We start from the raw sequence: 16,917 nt of genomic DNA, 5'->3' as shown, positions 1-16,917 counted from the left end.
GGCCTTTTTAGCTTGCCGCATCACACTGTTGACTCATGTTCAACTTGTGGTCTACTTGGACGCCTAGATCCCTTTCACATGTAGTCTCACTCAGCCAGGTGTCCCCCATCCTATATCTGTGCATTTCATTTTTCCACCCTAATTGCAGTACCTTACATTTCTCCATGTTGAATTTCATTTTGTTAGCTTTGGCCCAGCTTTATAGTCTATTCAGGTAATTTTGAATTTTGATTCTGTCCTCTGGAGAATTAGCCACTCTTCCTAATTTGGTGTCATCTGCAAATTTGATAAGTAAGCCCCCAATTTTGTCCTCCAAGTCATTGATAAAGATGTTGAATAGCACTGTCCCCAGGACAGAGCCCTGTGGGACCCCACTGGTCACTTCTCTCCAGGATGAAAAGGAGCCATTGTTGAGCACCCTTTGGGTTCAGCCAGTCAACCAATTGCAAATCCATGTAACAGTTACCTTGTCTAGCCGACATTTTACAAGCTTGTTTGCAAGAATATCATGGGAAACCTTGTCAAAGGCCTTACTGAAGATATACTATATCCACAGCATTCCCTTCATCTACCAAGCTGGTAATTTTATCAAAGGAAGAGGTCAGATTTGTCTGGCATGACTTGTTTCTCTGAAACCCATGTTGACTTTTTGTGATTATGGAATTGCCAATTTTTTTTAGTGTGAACGCATTCCCCCGCTACCACAAATTATGCAGTCGAGTTTCCCGCATTTGGGGAAATCGCAGGGGTCAGCACACCCGGAGTGCAATGGATGAGCCTCACCCTGGGCAAACCACCTTCGTGATCATGGTATCTCCCCTGCCAGGTAACTTTAGGGTTGCCAAATGTTGGAATCAACAACAATGATAAGGCTGTCTAAGATTTGTGAAGTTGAAGGCTTTCACATCCAGAATCCATAGTTTTTTGTGGAGTTTTCAGGCTATGTGGCCATGTTCTGAAAGAACTTATTCCTGACGTTTTGCCATCTGTGGCCAGCCTCTTCAGAGAATGCTGGCATGGATGTGAGTGGGGTATATATATACTGTGTGACCTTTGATTCAGAGGAAGTGATTTACATGTTAATCTCTGTGTTGGTCTGTTGTTGAATGGCAAGACCTCAGGGTGTCTATCTATTTAATTAGTGATCCATTGTCTGCTGGGAAACCCCCTGACCCTGGGTGGTTTTCATTTGCATTTGCTGGGTCTTGATTTTGGTATTTTCAGGACTGGTAGACAAACTTTGTTTACTTTAAGGTTTTCTTCTTTCCTGTTGAAGTTGTCCAGGTGTTCATGGATTTCAATGGCTTCCCTGTGCATTCTGACCTGATAGTTGTCGGCATGGTCCAGGATTTCAGTGTTTTCAAATAGCATTTTATGCCCTGAATGGTTTATAACATATTCTGCTACTGTTGATTTTCCTGGCTGACCCAGTCTGCAGTGTCTCTTGTGTTCCTTGATTCGTGTTTGGATGCTGCGTTTGATGGTCCCTATGGAGACTTGTCTGCAGCTGCACAGTATACGGTAAACTCCTGTGGAGTGAGATTCATGTCTAAGATTTGCTGGCTCCTGTGTACATGCATGAATGGGAAATAGCTTTCTGAGAGGTGCCACCACTCAAAATCAAACTTTTCAACTGGAGTAGGTTGGCATGTGTGTGAGAGAGAATGGTTAGAAAAGCAAAGGAACATCAGTACTGCTGTGATGTAGTTATGACTGGAGATTTTATCTTGGTGTTATGTTTCTTTTTTCCTGGAATATTGTTGACTTACATGCTCTCTATTTCAGAATCTGATGTGGGGCTGGGCTCCCATACTCGCTGGTCAGGTCACACCAGCATGGAAATAAAGTAATACAAAGCTTAGAATTTCTTCTAGTTTTGTTTTGCATTCATTTGGGTGTGGGGTCCAGAAGATTTTGAGGAGCATTCTTCGGGCCTTCAAAAAGAGAACTGCATGAGCCCCTTGTGGTGCACATTCACTACCCTTGATTTAAAGGTACTTCAGCCTTTGGAATGGTACAGTTCTTTAAAAGCACCTGACTTTCCTTTTCTATGGGCAGAGGAGCAAACTAGTTTTATTTTACAGGATCTTGGGTGGTAAAGAGAGTTCCTGTAATGTTCAGTTTTGTGGGCTACTCTGATAAGTAGGTGTCATGGATAATCACTGTACATTTATTGTAATGTTCTGGAACATTTAATTTCTCACACTCGACTGTTAAAATTACCTGACAGAAGCAATAGGAAAGCTTCAGCTCAGTGTAAGTTCTGTGCCCCTGGTGGTACATCCAAGTAGTATCTGAGTTACTCCAAAGATTTTCAGCATACAGTGTGCTTATATGCAGAAATCTCAGAGGCAAGGGGAAAAAGGGGGCGTAATTGTGATAATTTGAGAACGTTGTTGTTGTTGTTGTTGTTGTTATTATTATTATTATTATTATTTGCTAAGGAAATCCAGCAAGCTGTGGGGCTAGGTTATTTTATTTCACCTTTGTTGGTTGACTTCATACCGGCTTCATGGTTGAAATGACCAAGCCTCTTTTTCTGCCATGCACAAGTTCCATGCTTTCAACAGGGGCAAATCTGTAGCCTCAAGTCTTAACTGAAAAGAGGCCATGCTAACATCTGGCTCACATAATAAAATGCTTTATAGAGTTGCAGTAAGAAACGTACGGCTGGCACTGCCTTTGCATCCATGTGCTCAAGGCACCTCTCGCTGTACCGTTGTCAGGCACCCAAAGCGTCTCCCAGGAAAGGTAATGGGAGTTGCTGCTGTGTCGCTCTTGCTCCAGCTTACTTGAAGCGGACGTGTAATGCTCTGTAGGGATGAAACCTGTTGGCATTCCAGAGAAGCAGCTGGTAGCTTTGATTTTGCTAACTAGCAATGATTCAAGTCTTGCAGATTGTGAAAGAGCTGGTGTCACCAGCGCGACGTAGAACAGATACTGCAAAGAAAGGTAGGAGAAGCTCTGAAACATTCATCTTTAACCATCTGAGTAATCTGTTCTTGCGTTAACCTTGAGTGATTGCCTGAAGCAAATTCTATCTTTATTTCAAGTTTGCATTTTGGGCACTGACGTTCAGCTGCTACTGCTTTGCTTTGAGGAGTGATAAATTCTGTGTGATCATCAGCAATCCGAAAGGGAATTCTGAGCACTTTCCAAAACTGAAGATAGAATTGCTGTGTATGTAGTAGATGCTTTATTTTAAGGACCATATGCTCTTTTCTGTTTCCCTTCCAGCGGAAAAGATTTTGCTGTCTATGTAATTGTATTAATATAATCTTGGTATGCGAGAATATCCTGCAGATATCTTCTTACTGGATTTCAATAGATGAAAGAGACTTGCTGTTGGTGTCTTCTTGGTAATACAAGCTTTAAAAGCCCAGTGTGCATTCATTTTCTTTAAAAAGTGGGTTATATATATCATGTTCAACTTTAAGATTACATCTCCTAAAGAAATGTTGCTGAGAAGCGCTCCCCTCATCTTATTATACTACTTGAGATGTTTTGATATAAATCCATTTTGTGTTTATCACCTTTAAAATGTAAAATTCTTACAATATACTTGTGCTGGTTTCACCAATATGAGGGTTTACTTAAATATTTAACACAGCCAGCTTCAAAAGTTACATGGTTATTTTGTATGTGTTGGTATTTCAATGTTGTCCTCTCAGGTAGAGCCCTGAAAATGTTAAGGCGTTTCATGTTTATAGAATTTTACTTGACTATATGAAATATAAACCATATATTATCTTTGCACTGATTGCATGTTCAGTGGGTCAGAGAAGCTCCTGCTTTTGAATTCCCTCCCCCTCTTCCACATATGAACTAAGCCCCTGAATTCATTTCCCAAGCAAGTATGCCCATGTTTGCAAACTTAAAACACCAATTTGCTTATATGAATCAATCTGCAGACACAAAATAGTTTAAACCGACTGCTTTGAAGATCAGTTTGCTTGGGTTTTGGATCCTTAATCATGATATCATAAAGCCAAGACATGTTTAAGGTCTTTATTTTGAATTTGAACCAGCTGCCTTCTTTTTTTAAAAATTTAGATCTGTAGTTCTATATTATAAACAAGACAGAAGGACAATGTGAGTTATTCTTTCAGTTGGTGTTTGCCTATTATGGAATTTGGACATGTGTTGAAATAAAAGAGAATATTGACTGTCGAGATTAGTCTGCTGTCATTGAATGACAGGAAAGCTTGACGTTATTTCCATGTGAAGAAACAAGACTTCAGTGATCTCTAGTAGTTAAGTTTAGATATGATTTGAATATATTGCTTTTTGTAAATGTTGAATGTGAGCACAGTTGAGCTCTCACTTGGGAGAGTTAAATCATAAGCATATGCTTAACTCTGTTAAAATTAATTGGATTTCAACACCGAAATGAACTTATTTGAATGTAAGCTTGGTTGAAGTTTATGTGGATATGTATAGATAGCAGTGTTAAACTATTAACTCCGTCTGTATCATGTCCTGTGTATATCAGATAATATTTATTTATTTCAGAAAGCATGAGAATATGTTGTTTAAATGTAGCTCTTAGCATTCTTCACCATTGACAGTGCTGACTAGAACTGATTGGAGTCTTATAAACAGGACTGCATTGGCCACTCCTGTATTGGCCTTTTGCTGTCTGTACTATTGTGGCATATTGGTTTGAGTTTTGGACTATGACTCTGGAGACCAGGGTTCAATTCCCTGCTTGGACATGAAACTCACTGGGTGACCTTGGGCAAGTCACACGCTCTCAGTCTCAGGGGAAGGCAATGGCGAACCTACTGTGAACAAATCTTGCCAAGAAAGCTCCCATGATAGGTTTGCCTTAGGTTTGCCATAAGTCAGAAATGACTTGAAGCAACAAAAACTCTGGCATCACAAAATCAGTATTAAGTGGACTACTTTTTGTTATTGAATGTTAACCTGCAATCAGATTTCAGGTAACTCAGTGGATGGATTGCTGCTACTGGCTACTGTCTGTAGAGCCATAGGATTCTCAAGCAACTTGAGTAAGACCCAAGAAATGTTTTGTGAAGCGAGACACTGATTTTCAGAATTCCCTTGAAATATACTGTATCATAGGGATGTTTCAAGTCAATACTATGCTCTTCGATATATGGCGACCCTATGAATGAGAGACCGCCAAGTCATCATCAAGAACCCTGCCCAGGTCTTGCAGACTCAGGGTCATGGTTTCCTCAGTTAAGTATATCTATCTGTAATGGGGGCTTCTTCTTCTTCTGCTGTCTTACTAAGCATTATTGACTGATGAGCTTACCATATATACTCAACTAAGTCAACCTCGTGTATAAGTCGAGGCCAACCTTTGGGGCCAAAATTCTGGGTTTTTATATGACCTGTGGCTAAGTCGAGGGAGTCCAGTTGGGGAGAGGTTGGAGGGTGATAAGTCGCCATCCCCAGCGTCTTTCCAGCTGGGGTTCTTCCCGGGGAGAAAGTCCAGAAAGGGAGAGGCTGCAGGGTGATCAGTCATCCTCCCCAGTTTCTTCCCAACTGGTCTTTCTCCTGGGGTGAAAGGCCAGCTGGGAAGAGGCTGTGGGGTGATCAGTTGCCTTCCCCAGAGTCTCCCCAGCTGTGCTGTCCTTTGCGGAGGTAGCCCGGCTGGGGAGAAACTCGGGTCAAAGTACTGTACTGACCCATAAGTTGACCCAGGTTTTTTGGGTCAATTTTTTGACCAAAATTTCTCAATTTATACATGAGTATACATAGCAGTGTTCCCCAAACTGTGCTCTTTAAAGGATTTTGGACTTCAGCTCCCAGAATCCCAGACCATTGTCCAACATGGCTGAGGCTTCTGGGAGCTGGAGTGCAAAATCTCTTAAAGGGCACAATTTGGGGACCACTGATATGTGGTATGTCCACTGATGAAGGAACATTAGGACCTTGCTGAAATATTCAAACTGATCACTTTTAACTATTACATTTTATTCTTAAATTTTAGCTCTCTGTGATGGTTGCAAAACAATTTGAAAGGAATACTAGCAGAAGTGAAATAAAAGTTCTTATAACCAGATTTCTAAACACTGCTTAGAGATTCAATATTTATCAGAGCTGTAATTGAATTTAACCTTCGGCATATTCTGTATGTCAAGACAATATTGTGCAGAATGAGTCAGTCTTGTTAACTGTTATTCAGTGGAAGGGAGAAAAATATTATAAATGATGTTTTCTTCAGAATCCCAGAACAAGAGGTGAATGTAATCAGTTATAGCAGACATGAAGTTACGTTGATGACTTTTTAAAAGTTATTATTTATCTATGGATCTTTCCCTCCTAGGTCTCCTGCTGATTTTTCTGAGGGCTTATGCTACATGCTTTGATATTATAGGATAAGGGCTTGGGAGATCTAAGTTTTAGTCCCCATTGAGTGATGAAATTGACTGCATTTGGAGGAAAGATGCCATATAAATGCAGTTAATGAATATGAAACTCGTATATGGTAGCATTTGTATTATATAAAATCTTTGTGATTTTTTTCCTTAAATACATGACTTTATAGGTCCTGTGTCTGAAGCAAATTTAGTAGCAACAAACTGGCATCTTAAGGATAAACATTGTTCTGCTCTCAAATTATGGCATTTCTGTGCAAAATGATGCTTTTCAAGTCTGACTCCTCAGACAGTAATACTTTCATTGGGCCAACTCTAATCCTAAAATACTTTGTGCAAGCCTTTGAAGCTTCACTGGCTTCTTCATCAGGCAAAGATGTTAAAAATCATACAGGAGGAAAAAGATGATGATGTCAGAGTCATAGGCCTATGTTCCTGCTGAGATGGTTTCAATTAAGATGGTACTGAGGGATTTAAGTGTAGGCAGGATCCAATCCCCTTATGCTCATGTGAGGACTAGAGACAAAGGGCAATAAAAGAAAGGTAATAAAACTTACATTAGCAACAGAAAAGTAACTTCTGTTGAGATCCCACTGTCCCTATGGATCTCAGGTGTGCATAGACACTTTGTTATAGTTGTGTTGTAGGAAGCCAGGATGGCATAGTGGTTTGAGTGTTGGACTAGGATGCTGAGAAACTAGGCTTATATTACTGTTTTTCCATGGAAACCCACTTGGTGACCTTGAGCAAGTCACTCTCTCTCAGCCTCAGGTTGCAACCCCCCCCCCCCCGAGCAAATACACTTGTGTATTGCCAAAAAACCAAACAAACCTGGAATAGGTTTGCCTTAAGGTTGCCATAAATTGGGAACCACTTGAAGGCACACAACAACAAAAAAGCCCGGATCTAAAATTCCATACAGCTTATTTTCCATGAACTGAAGGGAGCTTTGTATATGTGTTACAAAAAAACCCCACAATCCCTTCTTCCCATACTTTGTATTGCATCTCTCCTTTTATTCAGTCTCCCAAGGAGTTTATGGTGAAAGCATCATTTGGCATCTGTTGTTTCAGAAAAAGAGTGTCAAAGAAAGGAGGAGAAATGAATGAATGAATGAATGGATGAATAAATAAATAAAATAAATAAATAAGTGAGTGTGTGTGTGTGTGTGTGTGTGTGAGAGAGAGAGAGAGAGAGAGAGAGAGAGAGAGAGAGAGAGAAAGTTGATTTGGTATACTTCAGCATTTGGCATATCTGAAGAAGCTCTCTGGATTACAGCCATCCTGCAGACACTGAAATAGGTGGGGAAGGTCCAGCCCATGGGTCTCTAGCTTCTCTGAAACCTCCTGGTTTTTTTTATAGGGTGAAGCCCCCACCCCCCCAAAAAAAGTCTGTTGAGATTCCTGGAAAGTTTGAGGAGAAACAGATGGACTTAACATCCACTCTTGGATATTCATTGTTTTTATATTCCTTCATACTGATCCAGCTTATGGTGACACTATCATGGGGTTTTCTTGGAAAGGAATTCTCAGAGTGGTTTGCCATTGCCTTCTCCTGAAATATAGCCAACATCGTTTCGTATTCCCCACTGGTCGCAGTTTCAGGTACTAACCAGGCCTGACCCTTTTTTGCTTCCCAGCTCACACAGGATTTGGTGTTTTCAAGCTATTTAGGCAGCCTGAAAATATAATACTGGAGTACTGAAATATAACTAAAAGTATACCATTTTGTAAATAGGTTTGTGGTCTATATACAGATGGAAGACTGAAATTGGGCTTCCCCTTCTTCAGCGTCTCTGAAAGGTTTCTTGATAATGTGTTCAGCATGTCAGAGGAATTCATTGACTTATGAACTCTTTTGAGATTTTAAGACGGGTGGATGAAGTCAACCTCCCCCCCCCCCCCCAATTTTGCAGAACTGCAGTTGCTGTTAGACTTGCATAGCAAACAGAGAGGGATGAATCTGTTTGCTTCAATTCTGTGAATATTTTTCCAGCATTCAAAAATTATGGTGTTCTAATTTGTTTCTTGCCAGGATTTGGGGCTAGATACACATCCTTGGTTTAATTGTGTGGATTTACTATTGCTATTTAAACAACTTGGTCATATGCAAATTAAAACAAATGCCTTAGTCTCATGGTACATTGAATAGTAAAAAAAATATTATGGCATAAACTTTCACATACTGCAGTGCACTTTATCAGCAGCGTTATATAGTTTTCCAAAATACAGATACACACGTTTGCATATATGGGTTTCTGTGTTTTGAACACTAAGGTCATTTGCCTGGGACCTCAGTTTACATACTCCCCACCTCTGTGTGTGTACATGTATGTGTGTCCCAGAATAATACTTCAAGTGTCTGATAAAGTTTACTATATCCCACAAAACCTTATGACACAATGTTTTTTAATCTTCAGGGTTCCAAAAATATCTTTAGCTTTTGTTGCATTGCATCAATGCAACTGCTTCTCTAGATTTATTGAGGGAGCTTGTTCTTAATTAATTTTTCTTTAATTTTGGTAGCAATAGCTGGCATTTTTTTTGCTGTTAATATCAGTTCTTTTGCAGAGGATATAAATTGCTATGTTGCTAAAGAGTCTGTTGTTGGTTTTTTTTTTTAAAAAAAAAGACAGTAAAAGAAATGTTATCTTAACTACTTGTATTTTATTCCTTTCACTAGGAAGTGGTAGCAAGCCATAGCTCCGTTTTAAAGTGAACACTTGACAGGTAGAAGGATTGGTTACCAGCATCTTAAATGAAAGGGATAACCCTAGAGTAAACTGCTGCCAGTCAGACTTGACAGTACTGAGTGAGACGGGTTGATTTGACTTTATGTTGTTGTGTGCCTTCAAGTCATTTCTGACTTACAATGACCTAAGGTGAACCAATCACTGGGTTTTCTTCGCAAGATTTGTTTAGAGGGGGTTGCCATTGCCTTCCTCTGAGTATGAGAAAGTGTGACTTGCTGTGAGAAGGTATTAGAGATTGTCATGTTACCTTCCTCCTCCTCTTCTGGTTCTCTCAAACCCAGGAAAGGCAACTGTAGTGCTGACCATTAATCAAGAAAAGGCATGCAGCTGTGTGTGTGTGTTATCTGATGTGGACCTTCAAGTCATTTCCACCTTACGGCGTCACTATCATGGGCTTTTCTTGGCACTATTTGTTCAGAGGACGTTTGCCATTGCCTTCCTTTGAGGCTGAAAGCAAATGACTTGCCCAAGGTTACTCAGTGGGTTCTGTGGCCAAGTGGGGAATTAAACCCTGTTCTTCAGAGCCTCAGTCCAACACTCAAGCCGCTACGCCATGCTGGCTGTGTTGAAGAGCAATTAATAAGCCCCAGAGAGACATAGAAGCTCAGCAGGCGAGGGTATGGGGCAACCCAACCATTAAGAGCAGGACTGTAGTCACGGGAAGGGAGGTGCTAGGAAATAGAAGCAGCCAGCCTATGGAAAGGGTGCTGGACTTATCCTTGGGGTTGGGGACAGTTTGGAAGGAGGCAAGGGTAGGAGGACCAATCTCTCCCAGGGGGTGCAGTCTTGCCCAGATTGAGGGAAGAGAGATGAAAGAACCAGGAGAAATGCTACCATCTGTTCTATAGAAGTGGCTTAAAGAGCTGGGTATGTTTAGCTTGAAGAAGAATAAGTTAAGTCGGATGTTCTCTTGCCTGGTCCTGTGTGTCACTACTTGACTTCATGGTCTAATATGGGTTAGGGGTTATAGTGTTTCTGAGAATGTTGCGGGCAGCCCCATGACCTTTGGTTGTACCCTCCAGCTAGTGGGGCAGACTCTCAGATAAGCAAACTGACCACAGTTCCTGCAGCAGAATTAAGAACTTAAGCATTTCAAGGAAGTACTCTCACTGTGTCCTTCTGAGTACTGGAAAAATACTATACCTGTATTAGGGAAAAGTGCTTTTCCTCAAGTTGAAGTTAGTCTAATGGCAGTCAGAAATAAAAAGAAAAGCAGTAACTCAGTGCTCTAATGAAAATAAGTGAGTTGCCACGGGCTTAAATCAGCTATATTAGGCCCTGTTGTAGTGTTGGCTTAGCTCTTCACTGAGGGAAAAGAAATCATGAAATGAAATGGGTGCCTAAATTGATGTAGTATACTTTAAATCCTCCCCTTTCCCCCTGTTTTGCTTCTCCTTCCCTGGTGTGACTTCACTAGACCTTAAAACTGTTGAGCTGCCAACTGATTATATAATGTTTTCCAGATTGATTACATGAAAGAGAAATCAATTTAGTTTAAATAAATTTGCATGCTATCAGAAATTTCAGTAATTCCATTTGGAAGAGAGAGAGAAGAAAGTATGTGAAAGCATTAGTAAAACAAACACAGGTGTATTATTAAAAGGGAAAATCACTGGATATTTTTTCACCCCCTTTCCAGATAATGCCACAGAGCCAAAATGTTCTATAAATTGGTGTTTCGCCAATCTAATCTACCAGTGAATCTGATTAAATATTTCATTCCTAACTCTTTCCAAATGTTTTAAGGGATTCATCCACGATGGCCTGCAGGGAGGGAGATATGTACTGTTTCCTCTACTTACTGTGGACATACTAATGGTGACACAAGAAGCCAATATATTTGCCTGAGCAAAAAGTCTTCATTTTTAATTCAGCAAAGTATGGTGCAGTGTTTCCTCTAGCTTGGGCCTATATATTTAACAATTTATTTATTAAAAATATAATAATTTGATGTTATTCTTCTGTTAATTGAATGATTAGAAATGTTCCATACTTTCTGTAGGGCAGAATAACTCTAGTGGATTTTCTTTGGCAAAGATAAAGCAGCCAAATTCAATTATGCTTCATCTGTTTTATTGACCTGTTCATTTTACCTTCTTGGCACAAGGCAGGAAGCTTGCCAGTAAGTATCCATGCATTTATTGTTTGCATTTATTGTGTTTGCAAGGCTGCAAAGCTACTGTTAAGTGTTTGGAAATGCATTGATGAAGCTTGAAGCTTCTGTTCTCCAGGGATCACTTTTGGTAGTCAACTTAATTGTTCCAATGATTTCTTTCCTTTTGCAGGGGGGGGGGGGAGGTTTATTGGTTTTATTTATTTTTTTTGAAAGATGCAACTATTTATGCCCAGCTTGACCATAAACCCCAAATGTTGCTGATGTGCAACTCCCAGCATTCTTCAATTTGATTGTGCTGGATAGGGTGGATGGGAATTGCACTCCAACTTCATTTGGAAAGTTGTACCTTTGCATGCCGGGCCCTCAAATATCATGGCAGTGATGACTTAAGTAATGTGTAAGTGTGGGCTGCAATTGATTAAGTTCTTTCTTTATACTTCAGGGTAAAAAGATGCTAGGAAGCCTATGCAATATTGCCCCGAAGGAAGTGAATCCAGAAACTGGGGACTCAAAGGGCATAGAATTGCCCAGTTCTGGAACAGCCTTTCCAAATCTGTTGCTTCTGCACATGTGTCTTTCTCCAGCTCCTATTATCTCAAGTGAACAGAGCTGATGAATATATTTTAAGCATGGTTTTACTCTACTTTTCATCCAGAGCAGTTTACAGGTACCAGGAGTGGGGAACTCCTTACCTTCAGGCCTACAGTCGGTAAGAGACAGGACACAGAAAGGAAAGAGCCAGATATTGGGATCTTGATTGTAAAGTTCAACATGTCATGGAGACATATCAAAGTATAGAGAAGGGACTGTTGATTCCTATCCCACTGGTGGCAGCTGATAAATAAGGGCAGGTATCGGGAATACAGCCAGTTCCAGAAGCTTGGAGGAATGGCAACCATGCTGGGATTTATAGAAGCTGTAGTCTGGCACATGTGAATACCAGGCTGGCAATGGCTGTTCTAGAGTCTTGAAAAGGGGTGGAAGTCATGTGTTCCTCCAGATGTTGGTGAGTTGCATCACCTAGAAGCCCTAGCCAAGGTATTCAGTGGTGTGGAATGCTAGGAATTGCAGCCCAAAAGGGTGCATGAATCACTCACCTGGTCTTGACTTTGGTGAATTATTTGACCCAGTTGGGGCTTCTGCTGTTATGGCAGTTTTGTGATTTGACAGTCCTAAACGGATGGCAACAGGCTGAATTTCACAACTTGATTTGAGCCAGCCAGTTACTAGATTGAAGGCTTCTAGTAATACAGGTAGTAGTATTAGTAATTCTTGGAACCAGAGGTGTTTTGGATTTTGAATTTTTTGGGGGAGAATATTTGCCTATAAATAATGAGATAGTTTGGAGATGGAACCCAAGTCTAAACACAAAATTCATTTATTTGTCATATATACCTCATAGCCTGAAGGTTTGTGTACACTGGAACCACCAGAAAGCAAAGGTGTCACTATTTCAGCCACTCATGTGGACAGTTTTGGATTTTGGAATATTTTGGATTTCGGAATTCTAGATAAGGAATACTCAATCTGTAAAAAAATGAGTGCATATTCTCGGATACCAGGGAAGAAAAAAGTCAGCATCGTCTCAGCCAGTTGTCCAGGTTAGCAAATTCCTTGGATACTCCTAGCTGTGCTGTTATCTTAAGGAAAAATACAAATAGTACCTGAATTATGTTTCCTGGAAAGATATAGGTTTTTGGTATTTAAAGTTAGATTCTAGCTTCAGTTAGTGTCAGCTTGGCAGATGTGGAATCTTCACCCATGCAAAAATCACTTCTGAGTGATGTTCAGATTTGGTGTGTGGTCTCTGAAGTATTGCATAGACATGTATTTTCCCTTCATCTCTGTGTATGACTGAGCCATTGAAGGAATGTTTTCTGTCCTTCTCTCCCCATCCTGACCATCTGAACCCCACTGTGATGTTTTTGCAGGCTTAAATTTTGTATTGGAGAGACTTATTTGATCATAAATGAGAGACAGAGGGAAGCTGCCTCTTAAGTCTTGGTCAGACAGTTGTTCTCCCAAGCACAGAGAGCAACTCATTTAATTTGTTGCTAGACAGAACTGACACCACACTTTTACAGATAGGTTAGGTAGACTGTACATTTTGTTGATGTGAAATCCCACGGAACTAGGATAGGTGGATGTGGAGGATTTTGAGTATAACAGGGGAGAGCTTACTTCATCTTCAGCACAATCTAGTAAGAGTATCTCAGGCTATTTGGTGTGTGTGAGTGTGAGGGGATGGCATCCTCCTCCACTGTACCAGGGATCAATACCATATTTCTGTCTATTAACTGCAATTGTTTCTTTTCTGGAAGCTTGCCAGAAACTGGCAACCAGTGACTATGGGACCACCACTGGTTCATTATGCATAGCACTGATGCTCAGTGATTAAAAATGATACACACTATAGAGCAGTGATTCCCAAAGTGTAGTCCTAAAACTCTAGGTGTTTTGGAGTTAAGATCCCAGAATCCGCAGCCAATGTTGCCAGTCTGGAATTCTGGAATCTGAAGTCCAATACATCTGGAGGACAAAAGTTTGGGAACCCCTGCTATAGAGGATAGGATGTCATTTGTGTGTACATGCATTGCACGTGTTCATTCTCCATGCTGTTGTGGTGGAGTTTCCACCCTGTTACTGAGGCTCCAGTGGAATGATTCTGAGTGTGATTTCCGTCCAAGTAGACACAAATGCTTGTTTAAATTTCAATTGGGTTTAGAGTATGTATGTCTGATGTATGTCTGATGTGGAGCCACAATTAATGCTGAAAATAAAAGGATTTGGATAAGGCAAGTGTGGAAGATAACAGTTGTGGGGAAGACACTACAGGGCAATCTCATACATGCTTGCTTATACTGTAGTTGTGTCCAGAGATCAGTTAGCAGGAGAGGTTAGTTGAGAAAGGCAGGAACAGAGAGTATTGGACAATGGGCAATTACATATCTTAGCATTTTTATCCAGCTCTTCAGCAGGTAAGGCCTCCTGAGGATGATGGGAGTGGGGATAAAGGCTTGTTTTATCCAGCCCCACTTGGTTTTAATGGCCTGTTATGAGGTGGAGGCTCCTACTCACACATAGGTGAAGGAACTGCAAGTGGAATTCACCACCTCATTGGCTTCTTTTGATGTCCATTTATCTCTCAGCATAGTGGTGTAGTTTGAGCATTGGACTTTGACTTTGGAGATCAGGGTTTGACTCCCTGCTCAACCATGGAAACCCACTGAGTGACCTAGAGCAAGACACATTCTCTCAGCCTCAGAAAAAGGCAAAGGCAAATCCCCATCAACAAATCTTGCCAAGAAACTCTCCCCATTGATTTGTCTTAGGCGTGCTGTAAGTTGGAAATGACTTGAAGGCACACAATAACCACAAATAGTTCTTTACTCTATTGCTTTTATTTCTTTGATTATCTTTTCACTAAGAGGAATGAGCCAAGTGGATGGATACACAAATAATGAAAGCTTTAAAAAACCTTGCTGTTTAGATAGCTCATTTCCTTGTTCTCACTGAAAAGCTATTTTTAAATTTCCTCTGGGATGGAAGCCTGTAGAAATCAATGAAGATATCTCAACATTTTAAAAATATATATAATAGGGTTTGGGTCCCATTGCCTTTTCTCCCAACCCCAAAGGTAGTAGCAAAGAGAATTCTGCTGTTTCTAACTCAGTTCTTACATAGTATTAAATGGAAATTTCTCTTCTAATGCAAATTCTAAGGCACATATTTCAGACAGAAGAGAATGCAGCTGGAATAGATTTATTTGACAGCCCTGCAGTGTAGTTCTGTGAATACTCATGGTCACACTGAGCATTTTGCAACACCCCCTACAACCATATTTAAAGGTATTGAATCCTAGTTGCAAGTTTGCAATTGAACCTGATGCTGAGAAAGTTGTTTATAAGAGCTCAGTTTAGTGTTTACTCACATTGTATCCTCATGTTGCAGATGGGGTCAAAGGAATAATATACACCTGTCCTGCAATGTACTTCAGTTTCACACAGAGAAAAGTTACTGCTTCCCGTGCTTTCATGTCCCAAATGCCTCATGGCCAGTGAGAAGTGTGACCTTTACCTATATCAAACATCCCTCCAGCACCACCTTAAAGTCAGTGTTAACATCTCAAGAAAGATGCAGCTCTGTGGCTTTCCATCATCACATTTCATTAACAACAACAGTTAACTAAATGACTCCCATCCCAATGTCTCTCAGATCAAATGAAGCATTCATTTGCATGTGGAAGCTTCAGGATGCTTACATGCAGTCTTCATAGACTTTAACTGTTCAAACCAAAACTGAACTAAATCTGGCACATGGAAGTGTAAATTTAGATCAGTGACTTCTGTCTTTGATGGTAATGTTTGGGTTTGGGTTTTTCCTTGATCAACAAGTAGCCTATACCATGGAGACATAACAATTTATTCTGGGAACCTTACTTGTTTTATTGATTAAACTCCTAAAGTAGGGTGGCCAAAGTTTAGCCCTGGGGCTGCACATGTTTCCCAAGTCTGTTTTTGTAGCCCTTGAATCTCCAGATTCTCCAGGATTGCCCCTTTTCTGACCAAAAAGGGAAGGCAAATAGAGTTCCCTGGAAGTCTCCAAGAACAGCAGTTTGCCAACAACAGGTTGCATGGCCCTCTTCACTACTTACAATTGTTTTGAAATGTACACTTTTCAAAAGCAAAAATGGAACTTTAACTGCCTTGGTCTTTTTGTTTGTTCATTTGTTTATTGGTATTTTTGACAATCCACATGGCAATTGGTGGGCCCTCGCACTTGCCATAGTAGCCTATCTTGGATTTGAAACATTTTCTGAGGTGCTCTGAGGTAATGAGTTCTCATAACCCTAGATAACTATTGTTTTCCAACCAGTTGGTATAGATATTAAAGGAGATAGTTCTGGGAATGAGGTAGCCAAAAGGTCTTGGCTGAGTGGATAGATTGGGTCTGGTGGAGTATTATAACACACATTTTTTCTAAATATTTCTAAATGACAAACTTTGACTTAAATCAGCCATGGCTAGCATACTGTGGAATATGACCCTTGTATTAGACCTTGGTTACATAACCAAGCCTATCTTCTGATAAAATTTGGAGGAATGGCTATAGTTTAGTGGCAGGGCAGCATTGGCCTTGCCCGTGAAAGGTCTGGCATTTAGTGTCTAGGCATGACTTGGAGAAACTCCAGTCTGAAATTCTGGAAAGTCCCTGCCAGTTAGTGTAAACACTTCTAAAGCTGGATGGATGAATGGTCTTAAATCAATATAATATCTACACGTCCTGCAATTTGGCAGCCACTGAGTTAGATGGAGACTGGTTGTAGTTTCAGCTGGAAAGTCAACCTTTGGACACACCTGGAAAAAATATTTCTACAGGTATTTTCTTAGAATATCATGTGCTCTTGGAACAGAAGGAAGAACATGACACACTTCCTTAGTATGGTGTGTCTGGATTTGGATCCTGGCAGAAAGGGGAAAAAAATTAAATGGGGGCAGATGCAGGGAAAAATAAACAGGTGGAAGAGGGAATGTTCATTGCACCATCCCTACACATCTCGTAATCCTCTTTTTTCCTTCTGACTTTTGGTTCTTTCTCAGTTATATAACACCCAGTCTGAACAGCTTTTTAAAGTGATTCTCCTTATTGAGCAACGGATCGACAGATTCTGGACTGCAAAACAGATGTTAACATCTGTA

The 16,917-nt window shown here is 40.5% G+C and overlaps 1 protein-coding gene and 1 non-coding gene across 6 annotated transcripts in view; one reads left to right on the top strand and one right to left on the bottom strand.

The window, feature by feature from the left end:
• USP6NL (USP6 N-terminal like) overlaps positions 1-16,917 on the top strand; it is a 171,036-nt gene that overhangs the window by 35,982 nt on the left and 118,137 nt on the right. Inside the window, exon 1 of one of the 5 annotated variants that reach the window (XM_089527549.1) lies at positions 2,880-2,952. The exons of the other annotated variants lie outside the window; for them this stretch is intronic. Within the exon in view, the coding sequence (XP_089383675.1) occupies positions 2,880-2,952 (73 nt within the window). Of the gene's footprint in view, positions 1-2,879; positions 2,953-16,917 lie in introns of those variants that run through there. 5 annotated transcript variants of the gene reach the window in all.
• LOC149311646 (U1 spliceosomal RNA) lies at positions 679-834 on the bottom strand. Its single transcript, XR_016281539.1, has one exon. It is a non-coding gene; the product is annotated as a U1 spliceosomal RNA (small nuclear RNA).

Source organism: Sceloporus occidentalis, unplaced genomic scaffold, assembly GCF_023333645.1.
Source record: "Sceloporus occidentalis isolate IW3139 unplaced genomic scaffold, rSceOcc1.0.p SCAF_5, whole genome shotgun sequence".
Classification (NCBI taxonomy): Eukaryota; Metazoa; Chordata; class Lepidosauria; order Squamata; family Phrynosomatidae; genus Sceloporus; species Sceloporus occidentalis.
Note: the sequence above shows the minus strand (reverse complement) of the source record. Positions and strands in the feature narration are given on the sequence as shown.